This window comes from Callospermophilus lateralis, chromosome 1, assembly GCF_048772815.1.
Source record: "Callospermophilus lateralis isolate mCalLat2 chromosome 1, mCalLat2.hap1, whole genome shotgun sequence".
NCBI lineage: Eukaryota > Metazoa > Chordata > Mammalia > Rodentia > Sciuridae > Callospermophilus > Callospermophilus lateralis.
The window spans coordinates 5,539,896-5,565,485 of NC_135305.1; the positions used below are offsets into that span (position 1 = coordinate 5,539,896).

The window sequence follows — 25,590 nt, forward strand, 5'->3', positions numbered from 1 at the left end:
TGTAATTTCTTCCTGCAAGATCTTAGAATCCCTTAATAAATAAAATATAAAGATTCACTGAAAGCCAGGTACTTTGAAAGAATGTACTGTGTTGGTAGGAAAGACTGTACTTGAACACTGGGTATTTTGACATCTTATAGTCTATTATGCTGTTATACTTACGAGTTTGTTGTAGGATACATAGTCCTTTGAAAGATAAATAAATAAAAGTATTATGTCCATCAAGAATTTTTTAAAAAATTAAGTAAAATTATTTATATAATTTTTTCGGGGGGGGGGTGTTACTGATGATTGAATTTGGACACTTGACCACTGAGCCACAATCCCCAGTCCTATTTTGTATTTTATTACTGAGACTGGATTTGAAATTGTGATCCTCCTGTCTCAGCCTCCTGAGCCACTGGGATTACAGGTGTGCACCACCTCGCCCGGCAAGAATTACATAACTTTTTTTTTTTTTAATATTCATTTTTTTAGTTGTAGTTGGACACAATACCTTTATTTATTTATTTTTACGTGGTGCTGAGGATTGTACCCAGGGCCTTGAATGTGCTAGGCGAGCACTCTACCACTGAGCCCCAGCCCAAGAATTATATAACTTTTAAGGAGAGTAATTTTATAATTGCTCCAAATCAGTATTTTTATTTCTGTGAGCTTGTCTGTGAGGTTCTTGCCACTTTATAATCTTAGTCCTGCTTAAAGAAGATGAAGAGGAAAACTTCATTTTCAGTTTTAATTTCATACATAGTCTTGATATTCAGCAAGTGATTGATCAGTTAAAATGTCCTTGTAAAATTGTTAGTATTTTTTTTTTTCACATGGATTTATTCGTATTCCTTCTGTACTTTGTTGAGGCTGTGCCAGTATTATGCATTCTGGCTTTGCCCCTCAGCTTTGTGACTTTCAGTTTGCTAACTTTGAGACTTTGATTTCCGTATCTTTCAAATGAGGATAATAGGTCAGATGGTTGCTTTTAGGTGCTGTGAATTGAACCCAGGTCCTTGTATGTGTGCTTGGCAAGTGATCTTCTACTGAGCTCTATCCCGGCCTCAAGAGATTTTTTTTGTAAAGGAGAGAACCCTGAGGGCTGAGGTTGTGGATCAGCGGTAGAGTGTTCCCCTAGCATGTGCAAGGCCTGGGTTCAATCCTTAGTATTGTGTCCAACTATAAGTAAAAAATAATTAAAAAAAAAAAAAAAAAAAAAAAAAAAAAAAGGAGAGAACCCTGAGCCAGCCTCTCTTTTTCTTTGTAGTTTCAGCTGAGCTCCTGATACCTCTTTAAACCCTTTATGAGCTGCACTGCCATCTCTGGCCTTATCTCCATCATATCTGTGTTGTCCTCTATCATGTCAGATACCATACCATTTTCTGTTTTCCACAGAAACCTATTAAAGACAGGTTTGCTGACTGTATTTTTGTACTGACTGCATTTGAATACAATGTAATAGTTACCCAAAATTTTGTTTGGTAAATAATCATTCTAGAGCAATGCTCTCCTAACTTCTAACACAGAGCCAGCAACATATGTTCTCTCCATTCTCATTATTTCTCAAAATATGATTTAAATAATTTGTGGTAGGATGTCAAATTTGATCTTAGGCTGGGCATGTAACACAGTGGTAGAGTGCTTAATGTGGGTAAGGCCCTGGGTCAATCCCTCATATCCTTATGCCTTTTGAAAAAAATCTCAAAGATGAGGAGGGGAATATTTGCAAAATAACACTCATTCAAGAACCTTCCCTTACTTAAGGTATTGGACTAAGTATTCTTCCTGCATTGTCTTTTTTGATCCTAAACCTAGTTTATTTTAGGTAGTATTATCTGTTTTTTTAAAATGAGGAGCAAACTGAAGTTGACATGAGGTTTAAGTAACATAAAAAGATCACATGGCTACTCTGGACTATTAAGATTTTAAACCTTGATTTTACTACATCAAACAACTTTTGTTTCTCCTATCATAGAACTAACTAGGACTGAGTAAGAGTCATGGAAGTGGAAAATTAGAGTTAAAAGAGGATATGTAATGGAATTATGTAAGGGCAGAAGTTAGATATCCCTTACTTTGTATCACCAAAGATGCCTGGCACATAGGCGATGTCATTTAATAAAGTGCACAGATCATGTTCTCTTAGAAACTTCAACTTCCCTATATATGATTCTTTAGTAGCGTAGTTATCCTTGCACGTACGCCATCTACTGGGGACACAATCATCCCCTTCACCACCCGCTCAGCCTTGCTTTCTGCCTTCAGAACATTTCGTTGACCAAGTAGCATTCTTGTATTTAGGTCAGTTTAAAAGTATAAAGTGAAAGATTCATTGGGGATTTTATACCAAAGAAAAATATGCTGAAAAAAATTTAAATGTTAAAAGGTCTCTTTTTCGATTTCCATAAGTTTGAGCTGCAGGCAATTTGAATAAATAGAACTCCATGAAAGGCAAAAAAATCTGTAAAGTGACTGAGGAACCCAGCCCGCCTGGACTATTTAAAAAAAAAAAAAATTCTTTTTTTTTTTTTTTTCAGTTGCAGATGGACACAGTATCTCTATTTATTTTTATGTGGTGCAGACTATACAACCCAGTGCCTCATGCATGCGAGGCAAGTACTCTACTAATGAGCTATAACCCCAGCCCCAGCCTGGACTATTTTATTGATTGAACAGCTTTGAGTGAGTAATACCCCATTGGTTATCACTGGGTCACGTTCATCTGGAACATGTCTGGATGACATCCCTGGTAGGATCTTCATCCGATGTCATTTTCAGCCAGAGCAAGTCCATCAGACATTTTCCTGCCAGACTCTGGCAATCTTTTGAAGACTAGGGCTGGGGAAAAGGGAAAGAGTCATAATCTCTAGTTATTCTGCTTTAACTTTGACAGCAGGATCTAATGTATTCTGCCAAATGCAGAGTGATAGTTATAAAAAAAAAAGTTTCTGTTATTACATATAGTTCATTTATTTAGGAAGATCTTTTATTGTTTCTGTTTTGGAAGTACTACTCCCAAGGAAGGAGTTACAAGATTCCTTTTTAAAACAAAATAATAATTTTTGTAGGTGGATACAGTATTTTTATTTATTTTTATGTGGTGCTGAGGATCGAACCCCAGTGCCTCATGCATGTGAGGAAAGCACTCTACCACTGAGCCACAACTCCAGCCCCACAAGATTCCTTTTTATTCATTAAAGAACAAAAAAGGCAAAACGGAAAAATTCAGACCAAAAATAAAACCAAACTTATCAATCCCAACTGTTGTTCAGTATATTCAAGTTATTATGCTCATTAGCAGAACTGATAGCTAATAAAGAAGGAAAGAGAAGGTTGAACTCTCAAAGCCAGGCTTTGTGGTTCAGAACTGGTCCTGATCACATTTCTTAAACATAAATAATCAAATAAATAATTTCTTTAGAGTCTAAATTGTTTTTTTCTCCCTCTGAAATGGAGGAAACCTACTTACAAAAGGTGTTAACCTGAAAACCTGTTAATCTACCATTAGTGTTTGTGTTTAGCCTTCCCATTTCCTTCTATTATAGAGAAAAGGAAAGGTGAATAGACACAAACACTGTTCTGCTTGTTTTTCCTTGTTTTAAGCAGTAGAACCTCTCTCAAAACACTGGAAGTGCTATGTATTTCCTTTTGGGTGAGGGGATAAACATAAGAACTGTAATACAGTATACCAGGAGAAGAAAATTTTCTATTAGATATTATAAGTGGTAAATAGCAGCATATTAACAAGTAGCAGACATGACAGTTTGGGTTAGGGGATAAATGGAGCTGTCTTTTAGAGGAAAAAATGTTCATAGGAAATGTAATGACACGGGACCGTTCCACTTGGCTCACTATCTGTGAGCCTCTGAAGCACCATCTTATTCTATATTTCTCCTTTCTTTCTTTTTAAAAAAAGTTTTTTTAGATGTAGATGGATACAATACCGTTATTTTACTTATTTATTTTTTTAATGTGGTGCTTATGATCGAACCCAGTGCCTCACACATGGTAGGCGAGCGCTGTACCACTGAGCCACAATGCCAGCCCTCGTTTCTTTCTCTTACCTTTCTTGTTGATATTAAGAACAGTGCAAACAAAAGTGTGCCCATATGTGTGTTGGACCTCTATTTTACACATACCATTTTATAGTCCTTCAAATGTAATAGGCAGAGTGAATCTCTAGCAGAACTGGATTCCTTTCTGTCTTCTTGTAGATCCCTAGAGAACAGGCAACACAGAGTGACCTCTGGGTCTTTCCAGATAATTTCCCTAGAGTGACAGGCCTTGTAGGCGTAGTCTGTTTTCCAAGTTATTGTGGGTTGCAGTTATGTCAGATATGGACACTGCATGAAAAAGATCTGTTGATTTTCAAACTGCAGTATCAGTATCTCAGGACCTGATTATTAAGCCACTTAGTATTAGTTTTGGTTATGACACTTCTGATACCACTTTCTGTATTAATTAGGATAGAAATTAAACAGCTATGCCAGAGAATTCAAAATATACCTGTGGCTTATAAAACCCGTTTTGCTCTTGTGTAATATTTCTGTAGCAGGAATCCATGCTGTTGAGGTAGCTTTGTTCCATGTGGCTTGTTTCTGGACCAAACTTTCTTTCTTTCTTGTTTTTTTTTTTTGTTTTTTTTTTTTTGCCATCCTCTGGAGCATTGATTTATTTGCAGTACTGCAACTGGGTGGCTGTCATGTCCATTCCAGTCCATAGGAAAGGGTAACATAATTTTGCTCAGAGCAGGTCACTTCCTTTTAGGTGATGGAGAAGAAGTGGCAGTCACTTCTGGTCATACTCTGTGGGTGAGAACTTGCCAAGATTTGTTGCAAAGAATATTGGGTGAGCCAGATATGTGCTGTCCTAAAATTGAGTACTACAGAGGAAGGAGAATATGGAGTTTGTCCCTTGTCTATTTTCTACAGTTATGTGCTTTATCTTGTTCATCTGTAAAGTCCTTGACATATTCTGAATTTGAGTGTTTTTTTGTGAAAATAAATTACATGGATTTCCTTTCATCTGGGATGGATTCATTTTGCTCATGGCGTCTTTTTTTTATATATAAATTTTGAATTTTACTGTAGTAAAATTAGCAAAATTAGTGTCCTCCCCCATACAAATATGTGTTTGTAAATTTGATTCTGGGTACTCTATATAAATTTTGTTTCTAGGGGTAGACAGGACACCTTGGTTGATGTGCCTTACAAGTAATATGTAATAAACTTTCCAGTTTTAATTTAAAAAGGGAAAATATTATTTTAACACTGAAAACCAAAACCATCTGTTTGATGCCTCATGTAATTATTAATTTTACTTGACAGAATTTACAATTATTTGTAGTTTTTCTAACTATAAAATTAATATTTATCAAAATCCTTTTCCCAAAATACTTCCCCTAAAATACATTTTGAATTTAGAAGATAGTCCCAAAATAGGGACATCAAATTGAAGTTCTGAAATGAGAGATGAAAGATCAAGTTTGATGTGAAAATTAGCATTCAAGCTGCTCTGCTATGTATGTCTGCTGTGCAGGTCCCATATGTTGGGGAATGTCAGAGAGGAGGGGGTGCTACAGATGCAGACCTTAGTCCTTGTGTGAAATGAGGTTTTAGGAATTTGAAGGCTTGTACGTGGCCCCTGGTGGAGTTGGTGAGAACAGCTGCTGAGGAGGAGGTGAAGGGAAGGTGAGGGAGCTGAGGCACTCCACAGGGCATTTCATGAAGTTGGTGCCAACAGGAGCAGCTGAAAGGGCTTGATGATTTACTTGACTGTTTGCAGGCGTGTGGGGTGGGTGTGGAAAGGTGTACACAAATTTGGAGTTAGAAGAGAAGTCTTATAACCAAGAGTGTGGAAGTGCCTTGGGAGCATTGGTGGAGATGCAGTGTTTCTTTATTCTGGTAATACACAAGAAAGCCAGAATGGGCATATGATTTTTATTTAAAGAGATGAATGATGTTAGTGGTGAAGGTGTTTGAAAATCCTCTCAGCAGTTAGGTTGCCTCCTGAGAAAGGAAGTACGAGGTATTTGGGGTTAAAGTCCTGAGTAGAATTGAAAAACAATATAATCAAGGTGTGTTCTTTTCAAATATTTAACTGTTAGAATGGCTAATAATTAGAATCCATGATTGTTTTAAATTAATGAGAATTTCACTTCATAAAACATGAAACCTTCAAAATGAGTCACACTGAAATTCATATGTTCTGAAGATCAACTGCTATAATCCTGAATATAATAATAATATTACTAAGATGAAACTTCTGAGTCTATTTTTGCTGTGGGCGCAAGGAAAAGTAATATTTTGTTTTATAGAAGTCTTTTTATGAGCCAAGGATGAAACCTTTTATGAAATTTATGACTGTTAAAGTGTAAATTTTTTGATTATCCTTTTGCTGAAGGGAACAGATATAAACAATAGCATTAATTATATATGTGAACTTTTTCTTTATCAGTGAAGTATTGTCATTTGTTGTTTGATTTTTTTCCATTAACACAGATGTCTTGTAGATAAATTCACCAATGATTGATGTAAACATAAAAATGATTCTTTTTACCTCTTTTTTCTGTGAAGCAGAAGTCAAAGAACAGTCTGCAGAAGAGGATGCCGAAGCAGAAGTGGATAGCAGCAAGCAGCCAGCCTCAGCTCTTCAGCGATCCGTGTCTGAGGACTCTGCAAATTCCCTGGTCTCTGTTGGTGTAGAAGCCAAAATCAGGTTAGAGAATCAAAAGACCTGGATTGTAAAAATTCAGGGAGGAAGGATTTGAGATGTTAATCTCGATGGAGTTTTATTGTTTAGTAGCTTTAAATTTAAGGCCAATACCTCTGTAGTTGGGATGGAGGATGGCTATGGAGTTTGGGGATTATAGAGCAGGGAGTACATTAGGGTGTTGCTCTGTTCATCCCATGTGAACACAGACAGTTATCAATATGCTATTCCTGGCCAAAGAGATAGCTGTGAGTATTTAGCATAAGAACTGATTTTTGATACTTAATTGTAAACTTGAGTATGTTCTTTTTCCTTACCCTCTCCCCATTCTTTACAAAAAGAAATATAGGACCTTACCACTTACTGGTATATAGTTCAGCTTTAAAGTAGGCAACACTTTGCCTGCTTTCTGGTTTTCTTCACGCGCTGGAAAGCACCTCTGGTTTCACAGCTATGAATCTTGTGTATCCTTAAGAGCCCCCCATTTTCATTTCCAGTTCCACTCCAGATTTCCTTGTCCACTGGTCTGCTCATAATCTGCATCTGGAGGTGTGTTAGATACCTCATCTTTAACAGTCCCAAAGTATTCCTGCTATCTCTACCTCTGCCTCAGATGATCTTCTTCCCTGGGCTTCCCCATTTCAGTAAACAATACCAATGTATGCTCAGTTAATTTAGGACAGTTAATCCTCAATTTCTCTTTTTTCTCATACCTGATAATCCAAACCATTAAATCCTGTGGCTCAACACAGCTTCTTACTATCTTGTCTGTCATCTTGGTTGAAGCCATTGTTGCCCTTGGGAAGCTGTAGCCTTTTAAACCACCTCTCCCTCCCTGCTTCTCTTCCTTCTTTCGATCTGAAGGATTAAATAATCTATTTCTCTTTACCTTTCAACTTTTTTTAACCTCCATTTTTTTTTTCTTAGCAAAGTTGCAAAAATTATTCTAAAATGTAAGTCATTTCTCCCCCTATTATATTATGCTGTTGGATTGAAATTAAATACTTAAATTATATTTAACATTTCATATCCTTGCTATTTTTCCAAGGCATGATCTGCCCCTGGCTGTCTCTGAGACTTTCTTTGTCACTGTGCTTTTTCACACTGTCTTTGCTGCTCCTGAACACACCAATCAGGTTTCTGTATGAGGGTCTTTGAGCTTGCTTTGCTCTCTGTTACATGATTTATCTCCCAGAGAGACCTCCTTACCCCCTGCTTATTATACTATTATGTGAATCCAGGTAAAGGGTGTAAAAGTGTTGATTATACTGCAGTTCCTTCTCCCCCAGTAGTTTTAGGAAGGTTTAAATGTCTTAAAAGCCAAACACTTGGGGCTAGGGTTGTGGCTCAGCGGTAGAGTGCTTGCCTAGCACCTGTGAGGCTCTGAGTTCAATTCTCAGCTCCACATAAAAATAAATAAATAAAATAAAGGTATTGTGTCCAACTACAACTAAAAAAAAATATTTAAACAAGCAAAAAACAAACACTTTCAGGTCTTATAGTTCAGTCATTAACCCATTTGGAGTTGGTTTTTGTATTTGGTGTGAGATAAGGGTCATTCTTCTGTATGTGGATAGCCAGTTTTCCCAGCACCATTTATTGAAGAGGCGATTATTTTGCCATTGTGTGTTCTTGGCATCTTTGACAAAAGATGTGTGGGCTTATTTCTGTAATGTCTTTCCTGTTCCATCAGTTTTTGTGTCTTTTTATACCAGTGTCATGCTGCTTTGATATATAATCATTTTGTAATATGTTTTGAAGTCAGGAGAGTGTGATGTTTTAGCTTTGTTCTTTTTACTCCAGCTAATTTTGGCTATTTAAGGTCTTTTGTGGTTCCATACAAATTTAAGTATTGTTTTTTCTATTTCTGTGAAAAATGACATTGGATTTTTTTTGGACATTGAAATTTTGATAGGATCTTCATTGAATCTTTGGGTTATTTTGGGTATTAAGGACATTTTCACAGTATTCTTCCAGTCCCTGAACATGAGGTAACTTTCTATTTATTTGTGTTTTTCTTCAGTTTCTTATATGAGTGTTTTATAGTTACCAGGATACAGGTCTCTTACTGCTTTAGCCAAATTTACACTGAAGTATTAAAAAAAAAAATTGTTGCTAGTGTTAAATGAGATTGTTCTCTAAATTTTGGTTAGCTCAGTTTTAATATGTAGAAATACTATTTTTTAATGTTGATTTCATATCCTGAAACTTTAATGAATTCATTTTTTTTTTTGTTCTTCTAGCATTTTTTGTTGGCATCTTCAGGGTTTTCTGTACATGTATAAGATCACATCAGCAAATAGAGACAGATATGTGCAACAGATAACTTAAAAATGTCTTAAAAATTTACATGTTTCCTATTAGAGAAAATTGTATTTTTTTCTCTTGTTTCATCACTCTAGCTAGGACTTCTAGGACTTTCAACTGTGTTGAAAAGAAGTGGTTGAAAAAATGGTGAGAGTAAAAATAAAATTTTACTGTTTGTTGCATATATACTTATTTCTCCCCTTTACTCTGTATTTTGTTTGCATTTTGCCTGCTTTCTTTCCCCCAGAGATATTTTTGAAGAATCAGCTTTTGATTTTGTTGATCTTCTCTATTTTCACTGATTCTGTTATTTTCCTTTTCGTTTCTTGTCTTCTTTTGATTAATGTTCTATCAGTGTCTTCATTTATTTTCCCCCTGTCTGTAATTGAAAACTTTATCTTACTAATATCTAAACTTGAATCTACTGATAATTTATGTAAATTTTAAGTTTCCCTTTAGTTCCAATTTTATCTCCATCTCACAAATTTTTACAGTAAATAACTGAAGGGTTCTTAGCAATGTATTTTCTAGTTTACCAATGTTTAGAAAATTTTAAGTTATCTGTTGCACATTTCTAGTTTTATTGCATTATTTTCAGAGAATATTGTCTGTAAAATTTGTCATTTTTGAATATACCATGTCTTTATTTATGGCTAATTCGTACTCTATATTCAGATTGTTTTAATATGCTTGAAAAGAGCAAACTCTTGGTTGCAAACAGAATTGAATATAATATTTTAAAAAAACTAGGTTTTTTTTCCCTAGTCCCTGTTAATGCAAAATGTTATGAAAGTTAATGGGGTAGCTACTGCAGGGGTGATAGTTGGAGACTTTTAATGCCCGAGAAGAAAGATTTGGTTGTAGAAGCAGTATAAAGAGAAAATATGTCTAAGAGGAGACATATGTTTAAGTTTTGTTATTTCTAAGGTTATTTATTATGTCTGTATTCCATAGTATGTATTGTTTTTTTTTGTCCTTCCTTTGAGGCGGGAGGGGTTTGCTGGGGAATAGAACCCTGGACCCTGTACACGTTAGGCAGTCACTCTATCACTTGAGATATATCTGCTGCTCGTCTTTTTAACTTTTTAATCTCTTCTTTTTGAAAATTAGTAGACTTTAAATTTTAGAACAGTTTTAGATTTACAGAATAATTGAACAGTTTTTCCATCACCACATCTCCAACCCCCACAGTCGAGTTAACATTGTGCATTAGTGTGGTACATTTTTTATAATTGATAAACTAACATTTATGCACTATTTATTTTTTTATTTATTTTTTTAGATGTTGATGGACCTTTATTTTATTCATTTATTTATATGTGTTACTGATTTTCTTTAGTCAGATTTTAAAAAAAATTGTTTTTAGTTTTACATGGACACAATATTTTATTTCAGTTATTGATTTTTATGTGGTGCAAGGATTGAACCCAGTGCCTTACCTATATGAGGCAAGCACTCTGCCACTGAGTCACAACTCCAGCCCTGGTCAAATTTTTTTTTTACAGATCATTATCGTAAGTATAAATTAGAATTTAAATAAATAAATAAATAAATATATATATATATATATATATTTTAGTTGTCAATGGACTTTTATTTTATTTACTTTTATGTGGTGCTGAAAATTAAACCCAGTACCTCACACATGCTAGGCAAAAACTCTACCACTGAGCCACAACCCTAGCCCTAGAATTTTTTGATTTTGGTATGTTCACTAGTTTTAGAAAAATCATGGTGGTTTAGGAGTATAGCACTGGACTCTATCCCTAGCACCACAGGAAAGGGGGAAAAATCATGCTATAGAAAAGTAGAATTTCATAGGTATGATCATTATTAAACTTAATTGTTCTTAAGGTATAATCATAGAATAGACTGTAGAAAATAAGTTGAAAAAAAGTCTAGCTTGCACTGAACATATAATTTTGAAGCACCAGTATCTGGTTGTGTGTTACTTAAGAATTGTTGAGTAAAGCTGCTTTTCTCTTTTCTGTCTCTTTTCATTTTTCATTTTTACCAGTGAACAACTCTGTGCTTTTTGTTATTGTGGGGAAAAAAGTTCCTTAGGACAAGGAGATTTAAAGCAATTCAGAGTAACACCTGGATTTATCTTGCCATGGAAAAACCAGACTTCCAACAGGGACATTGATGACAACAGCAGTGGGACCTATGAGAAAATACAAAATTCAGCTCCACGTCGACAGAAAGGACCGAGAAAGTGAGCAGTTTTGAATTTAAATTGTTGGGATGGAATAAAACTGTTTTTAGTGTGATGTTTTTAAGTTTACAGATGGGGTTGAACCACTATTAAAGATTTCCTCCTGTTTCCCACATTTCTGAAGAAACTTAATGACTCACCATTAACCCAGAAAACAGTCCTTTCCTTGAAATTTCTTTCTTTCTTTTTTTAATCTGTTTTCTTAATTGTATCACAACAAAATCAGTATAATGACAAAAGTTAACTTTTGGAAGGAACTTTTAGAGAACATAACATAGGCTGAAGGGAGTTCATGGAATTTGTAAATTCAAGAAGACAATACATCAGTGTGGTCCTGCTTTTCTTCTCTAAATAAGCCTTTTTTGGTAAGCGTTTAATGTGATAGCAAAGTCAGATTTGTCACTGTTCATGTCTTCTGTGTCATTCATTTATTCATTCTCTCATTTAATTAATTTATCTAATTTATATGTGTGTTTGTGTCAGAGAATATTGAGCTGCCCTATAAATTCTCAGCATAATACAATTCTCTCCCTTTCTTTCTCTCCCCCTTTTTTTCTTCTGTAATTATATGTTTAGAGTACTCTTTCTACAGATACAGAAGATAATTTAAAAAAATAAGTATTTGTATAATTACATAGGTATGTCTGTGTTCATGGGTACATTGCAATCACCTAAAACTCTTGTCTAATATGCTTTTTAAATATTTTGTATGGTTGTTTTTAAAGGCTCTCTTAATATATGGACTTGGCTTTGCTGTTTTTAGGAGAGAAGTTTCTGTAGTTGATTAATAAATATTCATTTGGAAGGCTAACCAGCTCTATTCCTTGAGGTTGATGATGTAATCACCCAAGTGCTGTCTGGCTTATCTCCAAATTTAAGTACTAAAGCACTGTTGTGCTGTTCTTCCTTGATTGGCTCATTGTTTTTGAACTGCTGCCAATGCCTTGAATACTTGAAGCAGGAATTGAAACAATAACAGAGACAATCTTTAAAGAATTTAAGGTAGAACAGTTTAAGGAAGCTCTGGAAGTACTGTATTTGGAGACTCCTCCTATTTCTAAGGCTGTAATTAAATCATATATAGGTGTTTTATCTTTTGTTATTAGTTGAGTGCTTACATGTTAATAAAATATATCAAAAGTCCAGCAAACTTACAATGTCTATCCATAATTAGCACATTTGATGAATTGAACCAGGGTATGTATATCTTATATTCTCATGTTCCGTCTTTAATAATGGCAATTAGACAAAACCCAGTCCTGGGAAATAGAACTGGGCTTCATTTATTTACTTATTTCACAAATGAAGCTAATTTTTATTGAAAAATTTTATGAGCTCAGATAATTTATATTTGCAAAATAGCCTGGCCTTACTGAAAAGCTGTTATATATATTTAGTGCTTTTCCAGTTGGTTAATTAACGATGAAAAGCCTGTAATGAAGTCCACTTAGAAAATTCAGCAGTCATATGGGGGTAGACAGCGAATTTATTTTAGTAATGATTTTAAATATTTGCAAAATGTATTACTAATGAAGTATGAACACCTAGTTAATTTACAAAAATTGACAGGAAGTTTTTTTAAATGGATTTTTCTTCTTGTTTGCACTAAATATAAGAATATATAATCAAATGTTCTTGCCTTTTTTTTTTTTTCTGCTTTATAACTTGAAATTTTATGGGTATGTATTTCAGCTGACTTCTCTTGATACTCTTTCCTTAGCTGAGCTGCTACCATCTGTAGGATTGACATTGGCATCTGATATGGTATATGCATAAACTAGTCTCAAAACCTGATGGTTGAATTTCACCAAGCTTCTGGTTAGGAACTGATTAGTAATAGACTGATGAGTCATTCCATTGGTTTCTACACCATGTTTCCCATCAAATGCTAGTGCAAAAAATGCTAAAATAATAGTATTTATAGATGACCTGTTAGTCTTTATTTCTCCCAACAAAATAACAATGATTAGTAATGAATATATTTATAGGAATGAAGATTATATGTGTAGAAAAGTATTTGTTCTCATTTTACTGTGGGCATTTATAAAAATGAGAATTTAAGTTAGCATAGCATGCTGAACCTCTTTATGCATTTTTAATGCTAAACATAAAGTTACTTGTTATTTTATATGGTTTGATATTTAAATGTATTTATTGAAATATGTTAATACTTTTTTTCTTTCAATGATTCCAGGTATAAAAAAGTTTAGTACCCTGGTCATTGTGCTGATTTTCTCTTAATAGGAATCATGATAAATATCCAGCATACAGAAGTGCAGTGAGTTATGATCTATATTCAATAGTGATTTAATCCAGAATTATCATCAGGTTAAAATACTATGATATTAGGAGAAGATTTTAAGTTTCAGTGGCAGTCATCTGACTTCCCATATTTAATGCTGAACACAATAACCATCTTTATTTATTGAATGCTCTTAAATAATAAAGTATTAGGGCTTGAAAGCCTGAAAACTCTCGTATGTTATCATTTATTCAGCATTTAGCATTCAGTTTTTATACTGTAGTGTTAGCTGCTAGACTGTCTTTCTTATGCCTTTAGTAGCTATTTTGTTTTTGCTCTGAATTCTGGTTTGTGAGATGCAGTCTTGATTGAGACTACTTGCAACATCAGGCCCGGGCCAGCTGTTGAGATTTGTTGAGACGACCATAAGACGCTACAGCTGACGTGTTCCACCCACTTCCACCTCCACCTCCCTTTTAACGCTGTGTTTTCCCTGGAAAATAACCTTTCTTTACTTGAAATGAACTGCTACCTCTTCTGTGGCAGTTCTCTAACTTAAAGCACATTAAAGTTTTCTCAAGTTATGTTTTGTAAGCATTTAAGTAAGGACAAAGGGAATAGTCATTGTATGTACTAAAAATATTGTTCCTGACTAGAGTTTTTTTTTTTTTTTTAAAGAGAATGGAAAAATAAATTCACAACTGTAATTTTAATTCTTATGTATTTGAAGACTCTTAATTGCTTACATGAAATAATATGGCACCATTTTAATATTATACTCTGAATAATAATTGAATTCTAAAAATTGTTTTATGACAGTTTATATCTAATAAATTAAAATTTATTTGGCAGTACATTATACTCAAATTGTTATAAAATGAAGCAATTTTCTACTTCTTATCACTTTTCCAGCTATTTATCTTATTTCACTTTATTTTCAGAGAGCGATCTTCTCCTCAGAGTACAGTGTCTTGTGTAAGTGTAAGCACCCAGACAGCTTCAGATGATCAGGCCGGTAAATTGTGGGATGAACTCAGTCTGGTTGGCCTTCCAGATGCCATTGATGTCCAAGCCTTATTTGATCCTACAGGTAGGGGCTTCTCTTCAGTAACAGCTGCTTCTTGTTTCTGGAAGCACTGAAATTTTAGGGCATTATCAACTTATTCTCTAGAAGTTATTAGGGTCATATTATAAAAATGTCATTAAACATATCTGATTAGGTAAAGTATGATTACCTAATTTATTTAAAGTCTGCAGAGTTAACACTGGACAGGATGCTTTTATAAATATTTATATACTGTGGTATGGATAGCAGCCCCATGGTTATGTGAAAATTGAGGAAAGAGAAAATTTTAAAGGAGTGTGAAAACTTGGGGGAGTATAGCACTTTCCTGTCGGGATGGAAGACAATAGATTTTAGCCACATGTATTCTCTTATAATAAACAGTATAATGAGCTCATGATATAGAGTGTTGGGATTTTAAGTAAATCTCATTCTATGCTTGAACTACAAATCCATCCATAGTGGTTCAATTGCTGTGTGATAGAGAATTTAAAGACTGAGCTGTTACTGATGAGTGGTGGTGCTCTTGCTTGGGATCAAGTGGAATGTGTTGTGCAAATGTTAATTTTTTATACATATTCTTTGTCATCAACAAGATATTAAATAATGTTCCTTTTGTTTTTATATTAAGATACCAAATGAAACAGTAATATTTAAATATAATGAATAAAAACTAACTTCATTTCAGCTCAGATTACTGGGCTGTACCGCAAGAACTTCTGATTCAGTTGTTCTCAGATGTCGCCTGAGATTGTGCATTTCTAACAAGTCCCCAGGTTGACGTTGGTGCTGCAGCTCGCAGACTGGGGCATGATCTGAGAAGGACTGTTGGATGGATGGTACACGCTACCATTATGTGCTTACCCAGCCGAGAGGACTTTGACATTTTAGGTCTTTATTTGCATTAATATTTTTGATGTTTATTCTTTTTCTCCTTTTCACTTTTCACATTTGAGGCACTTGTTGGGCTCATCGTCGTTGTGTGGAGTGGTCGCTGGGAGTGTGCCAGGTGGAAGAACCATTGTTAGTGAATGTGGACAAAGCTGTTGTCTCAGGGAGCACAGAAGTAAGTAAAAGAAGCTAAAATTTAAACCACGGTTTTATTTTTTTTATTTTTTTATTTTTTGGTTTTTTTTTTCTTTTTTTTTAATTGTAAACCACGGTTTTATAAAATTTGCTTTATTCAACTTATAAAGGTTTATCTGCAAGAATTATTTATTAAATGATTATCATAGTATTAAAAAAACCCTCAAAATAGTAAATTAGTAATTTATATGGAGTAATTTGTACAGGCCACTAGAATATAGTATGTGCAGTTATTCAATAAATTTAATCTTTAATATTTTACACTTAAATCAGAAATTAATGTTTTTAATGGGTATTGCTAACTATGTACTTTTACATCTATATGGTTACTCTTTAAGATAAAACTGATGAAGCTTCAAAATAAGAATGACAAGATATTTAACATGTCTTTTAGTGTGCAGGTTATCTAATTCCAATATTTTAAACATTGATTAAAAATTTTTGGTACAGTTGGCAGTTCAGTTAATCTTTGTGATGTCCTCCTTACATAATGTGCACATAGTCTTCCATTTTTCAGAGCTTTCACTGCTGTCATTTTCATGTGATATTTGGAACAATCACAAAAATAAATGCAACAGTTAACACCCATCTGTAAGAACAGGAAGCTGAAATGTTGTTGCTTTGGTTTCTTGCACATGTATTTGGAAGAAGTGAGACAGTGCTAAAGGAACATTAAAACTAGAAATTTTAGACCACTTTATCTGGGCTTTCATAGGTAGAATATAGGCAAAGTTCTCAAATATATAGGTGAGCCAAAGACCTTGATTCAAGTAATTATTCAGCTTTTATAACAATACTTTTATTCAGATTATTGAAATGATCTAATTCACATGGGTGGGTAACTGTTACCTTAAGAATAATCAAGTCAGAATGCTCATCTGGAAAATTTGGCATTACATTTGAATGCATGTTATTAGTTTTGTTTTAAAATCTTAGACATTTTTCTGTATTGAAATCAAATGCACTTAAAAATATTTTTTATTATTTATTGATGGAACTTTATTCATTTATTTGCTTATATGTGGTGCTGAGACTGGAACACAGTGCCTCACACATGGTAGGCAAGCGCTCTACCACTGAGCCACAACCCCAGCACCATGTTAGTATGTTTTGAACAGTATAATGCTTAATGGTACATTGCCTAGTCTGAATGTACTTAGCCAGATTAAGACTTGATGGACTAGTGAGAACCTTCTCTTTTGTGGATTACTTTAAAAGTAGTTTTGGAGGTAGGTTTGTTTTTTCCTGTGTGGCTGTGAAATTATTACAGGGAAGGCCATGAACTAAGGCTAACATGAACTTTATAGTGTTGCACTAAGACCAGAGGAAATTAGTACACATGGTGATATTTATGACAAATACAAAAAAAATAGTTGTGTGCATATGCATAAATAGATCTTCTGAAGTTGTTTTTGGAGAGGATAGTTAAAAGGAAGGTTACCTCACCTCTTTTTTCTGGGCAGAAGGTACTATTTTTACTTTTTATAAATGTTTACTAAATATCAAAATAGTATTTAGAGCTCAAGGCTTTGCTCTGTCCTTGGGAGAGGACTGGAGTCTTTGGGAGACCAGCATTTCTTTTAACTTCACCTAGGCATTAGTATTATAGACCCAATCAAATCAAATACTGACAGAATGCTTGCAGCAGGTAGGTGGTTTGTAGATGATAAGGGCACTAGTGGCTGCATTGTCAAACCTTTATCTTACCACTAATTTAGTCAGTCAAATTTATAGTAGTGTTATGTTTATTGCCATTTCTACTGCTTTTTGTTTATTTTGTTGTTTTCTCCTTTATCAGATAGACACTGGATGAACTATGTAGCTAAAATTTGCACTTAAAAAAGAAAGATTGTCTGACAGAATTTCAAACATATAACAACACATTTGTTGAAAAGGCTGTGGGGAAACGGATATCCTCATGCTTTGGTGGTTGGAATGAAAATTGTTGCCAGTATTCTGGAGGCAAATTTGGTGATCATCATAAACTGCATATGCATGTAATCTTTGATTCTTCTAGAAATCAATTCTGAACATGCCTCCAGTAACACAGAAATGTGAGCAATTAGCATTGTTTAATTTACAGTGTATTATAAAGAACATAAATGCCCATATAATTAGGTTACCTAAATGATTGAATAAACTATGGTACAGCCATATAGTGGAATACTATGTAGATATTACTGAGTAATATCTGTGACCGGGTGTAGAGTAGTTTCCATGATATATTATTAAATGAAGAAAAAGTAAAAGAACATTTGTAGTGTTGTACTCTTTATATAAGAAAAATGAGATCTAAGAATACATGCTTAATAGTGGAAAAGAAGCCCCATAAGGATACACCAGAAACTAAACATACTGGTTACTAATGAGAGGTAAGAGAGAAACAGGTGGAAAGAAGGGAGTCAAATAAATTACATGTAGACAGTGAGAATTAGGTTTCTCAGTGTTGAAGAAAGAAACTACAAGTAAGAGAAAGGTAAATGCACTTGTGGTATTGAAATTGAATCAGAAGTATAGCTTGGTTTTTAATATTTATACAGATATCTCTGTATATAAAGTAGGTTGACACCCAATTCGTGTCTTCATACATGTATTTTGGATAATGATGTCTGTCACATTCCACAGGTTTGCTGTGTTTTAAACCCATTTTTAAAAAAATTAATACTTTTAAATTAGGGAGTGTGAAATTTTACTATCTTAAATTTCAGTAATTTTGATTGGGATTGAGAACTAGTTGTAAAACTCATGTACTACTTCTATTTAGATCTCCTTTTTGCAGAAAAAAATTTTTAACCTGTGACATTCATTAAAATGAAATGCGAAAATGACCTGAAGTTAGAATTTGGGTATTCAATCTAAGGTGAGAGAACAAGATAGAAAGCTCAGAAACAGGGGTTGTATTCTTCCATAAAATGTTTTGATTGTGCCCATCTTTTCTTAAGAGTGCATCCTTATGCATTCTCAGTGAATTGTGTGATGTTTCTCTCCTTTTGATAACTTTCTGTTGATCTCCCTGTGAAGGCTATAAGCCCTACAAGGGCTTGGGCAACATCTATTCTGGGTTTTTTTTTTTTTTTTTTTTGGTCTGGTACCTAATGAAGACTTGTTACATGAGAGAGTCTTCTATCTTGAAATAGATAAATGCATGTATGAAAGGAATTTTCCACTGAAGGGCAAATTCCAGTGCATGAGTTTGAGTGGGGAGGTGTGTCATTCTGGCAGCTAGTGGATAGAGAGAGACTAGGGCCACTGCTGAACAATTTGTAACAAACAGCTTCCCACAACAAAGAATTATCTAGCTCAAAAGTCAGTAGCGCCAAAGTTGAGAGATCCTTGTTCAACTGCCGGTGTTACTACTTTTATAAGATTAATATGCTTAATATAATGTGTGTGTGTGTGTTTATTAATTTCTTTAATTGGGGCTTGGACCCAGGTATGCTTTACTACTGAGTTACATTCTAAATACTTTTTAAATTTTAGGCAGGATGTGTCACTAATATGTCAAAACTGGCCTCGAATTTGGAATCCTCTTGCCTCAGCCTCCTGAGGCGCTGGAATTAAAGCCATGTGCCTCTGTACCTGGCTCATAACCAGTATTTTCAATGGGACTAAATTAGAAATTTTGACTTCTTGATCTGTCTGTGATACTCTTAGCTAATGTCAAGTAGTATCTTCCCCAATCATATTATCGGTTGATACTAAAGATTCTTCATCTGCAGAGTTAGAAATTATTTTCTTTTTATCCTAAAATGCAGTGGCTATGAAGAAGATACCAGCAAATCTTGCATGAATTATTTCATCACAGTTCTGAGTGCAAGGTCTAGTTTTTGCAAGATAATTCAAGATAGTTGTTTGACCTCAGAACACCATTAGATATATATACATGTAAATATACATTTAGGCATATATGTGTATGTATACCTAAAAGTTAATGTGTTTGTTTCCTGTTACCGTGCCAACTAAACCCTGAATTTTTTTATTAATATTTAGTTTTAGGTGAACACAATATCTTTATCTTTATGTGGTGTTGAGGATTGAACCCAGTGCCTCGCGCATGCCAGGCAAGTGTGCTACCGCTTGAGCCACATCCTCAGCCCAAACCTTGAAATTTTTATGTAGGAAACAAAGTCGGGTGGAAACAAAGAAGAAGTTGGATATTTCTATTTTAGAAATTGAAAGTTTTATATACTTATGTAAAACCCTTGTGAAAATTGGCGGTCCTATTCATCTATGGAGACCTTGACCTTAAGACTTTTCTCCAAAAAAGTCATAATTTATATTTTAATTTTTAGGTTTAAATAAGTTTGGCTTAAAGTACTTGAGTTTGTGATGAGGCGAATGGTATTCTTTGACACTAATGGATCTCTTGGACGTATTCTGTCGGGGAGGGGCCGAGATTAATACAAAATGATATATCTGTAAAATACCTTTTGAAAATTGCATAGGAAACTGACAGTTTTTTTTTTTTTTTTTTGCCTCTATGGAATATTTTCTATGTCTGTAGCTCCGTATACAAGATGACTTTTCATTGCGTACCCTTTATTAAATTTTGAATTTTGAACTATGGTAATTTAAAAAGGACTTAGAGACTGCTTTTGCTTAAAAAAAAAAAAAAATACTGATTCTTCACTTGTGTTTACAGATGTTTACCTGGTATCTCTGCCTGCATTTTGCATCTGTTCCCTTTGTTCCAAGCCAGTCATCTTGGATTTCAGGACCAACAGGTCTGATTGATGACATCTTTAGATGACTCTACCCCCTCAGGCACCAGCAAGTTTTAAATTTCTGCTGATAAGGCCCTGCCTGACCATTCCTGAGATAGTGGTCAACCAGACCACAGTTTGCACACTTCTGGTCCCCCTTGTGTACATAATCTAGGAGTTCATGTCAGTATCCCCATATGCAGAGCTGGAATTGCTGTGCCCCATGTCTTCTCAGTGTGGTTGTACTGATTAAAGCTTCTTTCTTGTTTTTTTGCTATTACTTTTTGCTTTTGGGTGTGTGGCCAGATCTACTTTATTGGGGCCACCAGAGATGGACCTTTGTTAACAGTAACATATTTATTCCAAATTTAACTTTCAGCAGTTTCTAATGTGTCCTAAAAATGTTTTTTTTTTAAATTTATTTATATAGCTTATGCACTAATATGTACATGTTTTATTACTTAAAATTATTTATGTTTCATGTAATATAAGTTTCTAATTTTGTTTTTTCACATGTGGAGAGCCTACTCTAACTACACCATTTATTGAAATATCTTTTCTTGTGTTCCGTTTATTTGAAATATAACTTGCATTAGATAGCAAATGTTCACTAGATAGCAAATGTTCACTATATGTATGGGTTTTTCTAGGCTCTTTATTTTAGTTCATTTTTATTCTCATGTATCCAGTGATAATGTCGTTGCTATCATGGTTACTTTAGCTTTATGCAAAGTCTTAATATTGGGTAATGAATGTGTAACTTGTACCTTCATCTATAGCAGAAAACTTAGAACATACCTTCACTGAGAATAATTAGAATTGTTATATAAAATAGTTTTCCAAAGAGATATTTAAAACAACAGAAAGCTAGTATAGTAATAAAGACTTGAAGGAATGAGAGATCCGAGGGTTGTACATGGGTCAGTTTGACATGAGTATTTTCCCCTGGAGGCATTTTTTCAGTTCATGAAAAAACAGCTGAGATTTGCAAAGCTGAAAAGAGTTTTTGGCAGTCTACAGAGCTGGGATGGCAAAAAAGAGTTTTGGTCTATTATGTACTATACATTTCCATTTGGGACCCTTGAAGACTATACCAGAGATCAGCAAATTATGGCCTCTGGGTCAAATATAGTCCTCCAGGTGGTCCACAAGCTAATAATAGTTTTTTTTTTTTTTTTTTTTTTTTTTACATTTTTTCAAATGGTTGGGGGAAAAAAGAGATAATGAATTTCATGATACATGAAAATCATATGAAATTCAAGTGCTACTGTCCAAAAATAAAGTTTTATTTTAAGGAAGCCACAGCTAATTAGCATACTATCTGGGTCTCATGTTGCCACTACATGTATAGAGTTGAGTTGTTGCTGCACAGATCACATATACTTTGAATTGTTGATTGCATACTGCAATTTACAGTGATGAAGTTTTAATTTTCAAATTTTGAATGCCACATATATATTGTCCTTGTGTCGTATTTCTTTTATTATCAGAGCATGCCTATCATGTTTAAAGGAGAGAAGTGGACTTTGGGTGGTAGTGTTTTTGAGGCATAGCAGAGTGGATTTTATTGTCATTAGATGGGAAAGCATTATGTTTATTATACTAGAACAGTATAGGTGTGCTAAAAGAAGAATAAATATGTTAATAATACTGTACTGAGTATAATGTTATCATTTCACAGGAATATAGAGGTCAGAAGGAATAGTAAATTAAAACAAAATATGAGCAGGATTTCTTTCTAAAAGTAAAAAAATGAAACTTAGACTGCAATTAAAATAAGTTTCTAAATGGCTCATTTGTTAGCCAAACAGGGGGAAAAAAAAACATTTTAACAATTGTGAGGTAATGAAATTGTGTTTGAGTATGGCAACTAAAGATATATATCCACAGAAAATAAGCTTGCCGAACACTCTTTTGCACGAGAGTAGTTACTTTAAAAGTTAAGGTAGGGGCTGGGGATGTGGCTCAAGTGGTAGCGTGCTCGCCTGGCATGCGTGCGGCCCAGGTTCGATCCTCAGCACCACATACCAACAAAGATGTTGTGTCCACCGAGAACTAAAAAATAAATGTTAAAAAAATTTAAAAAAAAGTTAAGGTAATTGAGAGCAATGTGAAGGGTCATTTTAAAAACAAAACAATGGATTTCCAGTAGTGTTGTAGACTTTTGGTGAGTCAATAAATGCTACCAGTTCTGCTCAGTTGTTATTAATTCCAGCAGTCAATAATGAGTTTGAAGCAATTGAAGACTTAGTTTTTATGAAATATCTATGAGAAATAACTACAAGGGAAAACATGAGAAATTGAGAAAATGCTAGTTCATTACAATCTGAACTGGAATCTTTTGAGATGTGTTGTAACAGATATCGGTAAGAATAAGTGTGAAGCAGAAAAAGATGTCAGCTGGACAAATTTATGTATATATGAATTTTTTTTATTAGCACTTAATGGTCATACATACTACATCTCACCAAACTCAGATATGCATGGAAATCGATTCCAATTCATTATTCCCACTTTTCCTTCCTTTTCTTCTCCCGCCTGCCCTTCTCCTTCCTCTACTCTATTGGACATCCTTGTGCTTGTTGTTAATTTGTATTTCATTGATTCCTTATGCAATCTATCCTTCTCCTCCCACTTTCCTTTATTTTACTCTAGTTTCTCTGTTTTAATTCGTATTTAGTCTTATATGCTTCCGCATATGAGAGAAAACATTTGACTTCTGAGTTTCTGAGTTTGGTTTATTTCATTTAGCATCATATTCTCCATTTTCATCCATTTGCCACCAAATGCCATAATTTCATTTTTATTTTTATTTTTTATTGGTTTTGCTGGGGATTGAACCCAGGGCCTTGTGCATGCTAGGCAAGCACTCTACCTACTGAGTTATATCCCCAGCCCAATTTCCTTCTTTTTTATGGGTGAGTAGGACTCCATTTATTTCTATTTATCTGTCTATCTCACAGTTTCTTAATACATCAGTAGGATAAATTTATAAAGCTTGTTAAAATACAAGGTGTTTAAATGAGACATGGTGGCACATGCCTGTAATCTTGGCAGTTTGGGAGGCTGAGACAGAGGATTGCAATTTTAAAGTCAGCCTCAGCAACTTAGGCCCTAAGCAAGTCAGCGAGAACCCTGTATCTAATAAAATATTAAGGAAAAAAAAAAGGGCTGGGGATGTGGCCTAGTGGTTAAGCACCCCAGGTTCAATCCCCTGTACCAAAAAAAGAGAAAAGAGTAAATAATAATAAGTGTTTAAAACCTGTGGTTATATGTTGTATAATTTGTTAGCAGATACTTTGCAGAAAATATTTAAATTGGTCATGTATTAATAAATTAATAGTGTTAACAATGAATTTGATTTATTCTTGTGGATTTACTGTTAAATTCTATTAATTTTTTTAGATATGAGTGAATTACTCTTCTATACAATTGGATGACTTAGTGAAGTTTTATTGCAGTTTTTTAAAAAATATTTATTTTTTAGTTGTAATTGGATACAATATCTTTATTTTGCTTATTTTTATGTGGTGCTGAGGACTAAACCCAGGGCTTCACACGTGCTAGGCAAGCATTCTACCGCTGAGCCACAACCCCAGCTCTTTACTGCAGTTTTCTTAGCTGAGGGCCAAGATGAATTTTTTTCTGAATGATAAAATTGCTCTCAAACATTATATCAAATACATGAGTTTGCAAGTTATCCTTCATTGCAGGCTTTATAGTATTCAGTAAGAATTCAACCTGAAATTTCGAGGATAAAGAAGTGCTTACATTCGAAACTTACACTACGGTATTATCATTTATACAATATCTACTGTTATTTGAATCACAAATAATAGTGATCCACTTTAAACAGTTCAGAAACTGTCAGAGTTTAAAATAAAAATCAAGGTCTTCATGCCTAAATAAATTGACTGGAGGAATCTATTCTCAAATGATAGATCCTGTAGCACTTTAAGACCTTAAGGTAAATAGAAAGGAAATTTCTATATTTCAGAATGCATTTAACTTTGTAACTGAGGCGCTTCAACCTATCTTTTAATTGAAAGTGATTATTTTACAATATAGTGGCATGTTAAAAGGTCAAGAAAACAGTGTAATAAATTTTATAAATACCTTTCAAAGATGAATATGCTTGTTATATACTGTTGATATTATTATTTGACAGCATTTTTGCTTAAAATGGATATGTAAAATTTCATTATAGATAAACATGAATAGATTTACATCTACAGTCAATTTTTATGATAGGTAAAAATGGCTTTGAACTTCAGTAATGTGAAATGTTATCTTGCCTCCAAATTCCACTATTTTAAATTTGATATGTAGTAAAATATTTTATGCAGTTATCACAATTTGAATTATACAATCAAATTTTTGAAAATTTGTTTTCTTTCTTGTTAAGTACATACATTGATAATAGTGTTGATTTTTTTTCCCCCTCTTGTCTCACAAAGCCTAAAATAGTTAATATCTGGACCTTTTCAGAAAAAGTTTGCCGATCTTTGGTTTCCACCCTTGAAATAAGGGAAAGCTGGGGGGAAAAGTGTTTTCACAAAGTCTTGAAACCCAGCTTCAGATCAGCTCTTGTATACATTGAATTAAAATGGTTTTCTAGGGTTAGGGGTAGGGTTGTGGCTCAATGGTAGAGCACTTGCCTAGCACTTGTGAGACACAGGGTTCTCAGCACCATGTAAAAATAAATAAAATAAAGGTACTGTGTCCATCTACAATTTATTTTTTATTTATTTATTTTTTAAAAAAATTTTTTAATATTTATTTTTTAGTATTTGGCGGACACAACATCTTTGTTGATATGTGGTGCTGAGAATCGAACCCGGGCCGCACGCATGCCAGGCGAGCGCGCTACCGCTAGAGCCACATCCCCAGCCCTCCATCTACAATTTAAAAAATAGTTTTTCAAAAAATGATCTTCTAGGGCTGGGGTTGTGGTTCAGCAGTAGAGCACTTACGTAGTAAGTGTGAGGCCCTGGGTTTGATCCTCAGCACCACATAAAAGTAAATAAAATAAAGGTATTGTATCCAACTACAACTAAAAAATTAATATTAAAAACAATGATTTTCTATAGCCTAAGTGCCTATCTGAAGAAAAAATGAAAATCTCTGGTGGAAAATAATATCATCCAGTGCCTCAAAATTTCTCTACAACTTTAACAAAAACAAACAGAAAGTTATCATGCATACTAGAAAACAAGATCAAAGTACTGACAATCGAGACAATAAACAATAAGAAAATGTCTTCAGGTTTCTTTTGGCC

General features: G+C 34.1%; 1 protein-coding gene across 14 annotated transcripts in view; it reads left to right on the forward strand.

Annotated features, from left to right (window-relative positions):
- Kmt2c (lysine methyltransferase 2C) overlaps window positions 1-25,590 on the forward strand; it is a 266,290-nt gene that overhangs the window by 86,102 nt on the left and 154,598 nt on the right. For 11 of the 14 annotated variants that reach the window (XM_076831496.2, XM_076831532.2, XM_076831540.2 and 8 more), the window contains 4 exons: window positions 6,561-6,702; window positions 11,021-11,218; window positions 14,402-14,550; window positions 15,480-15,589. In XM_076831496.2, coding sequence (XP_076687611.2) covers window positions 6,561-6,702; window positions 11,021-11,218; window positions 14,402-14,550; window positions 15,480-15,589 — 599 coding nt within the window. Of the gene's footprint in view, window positions 1-6,560; window positions 6,703-11,020; window positions 11,219-14,401; window positions 14,551-15,479; window positions 15,590-25,590 lie in introns of those variants that run through there. The other 3 variants (XM_076831505.2, XM_076831598.2, XM_076831606.2) reach the window with 2 other exon arrangements.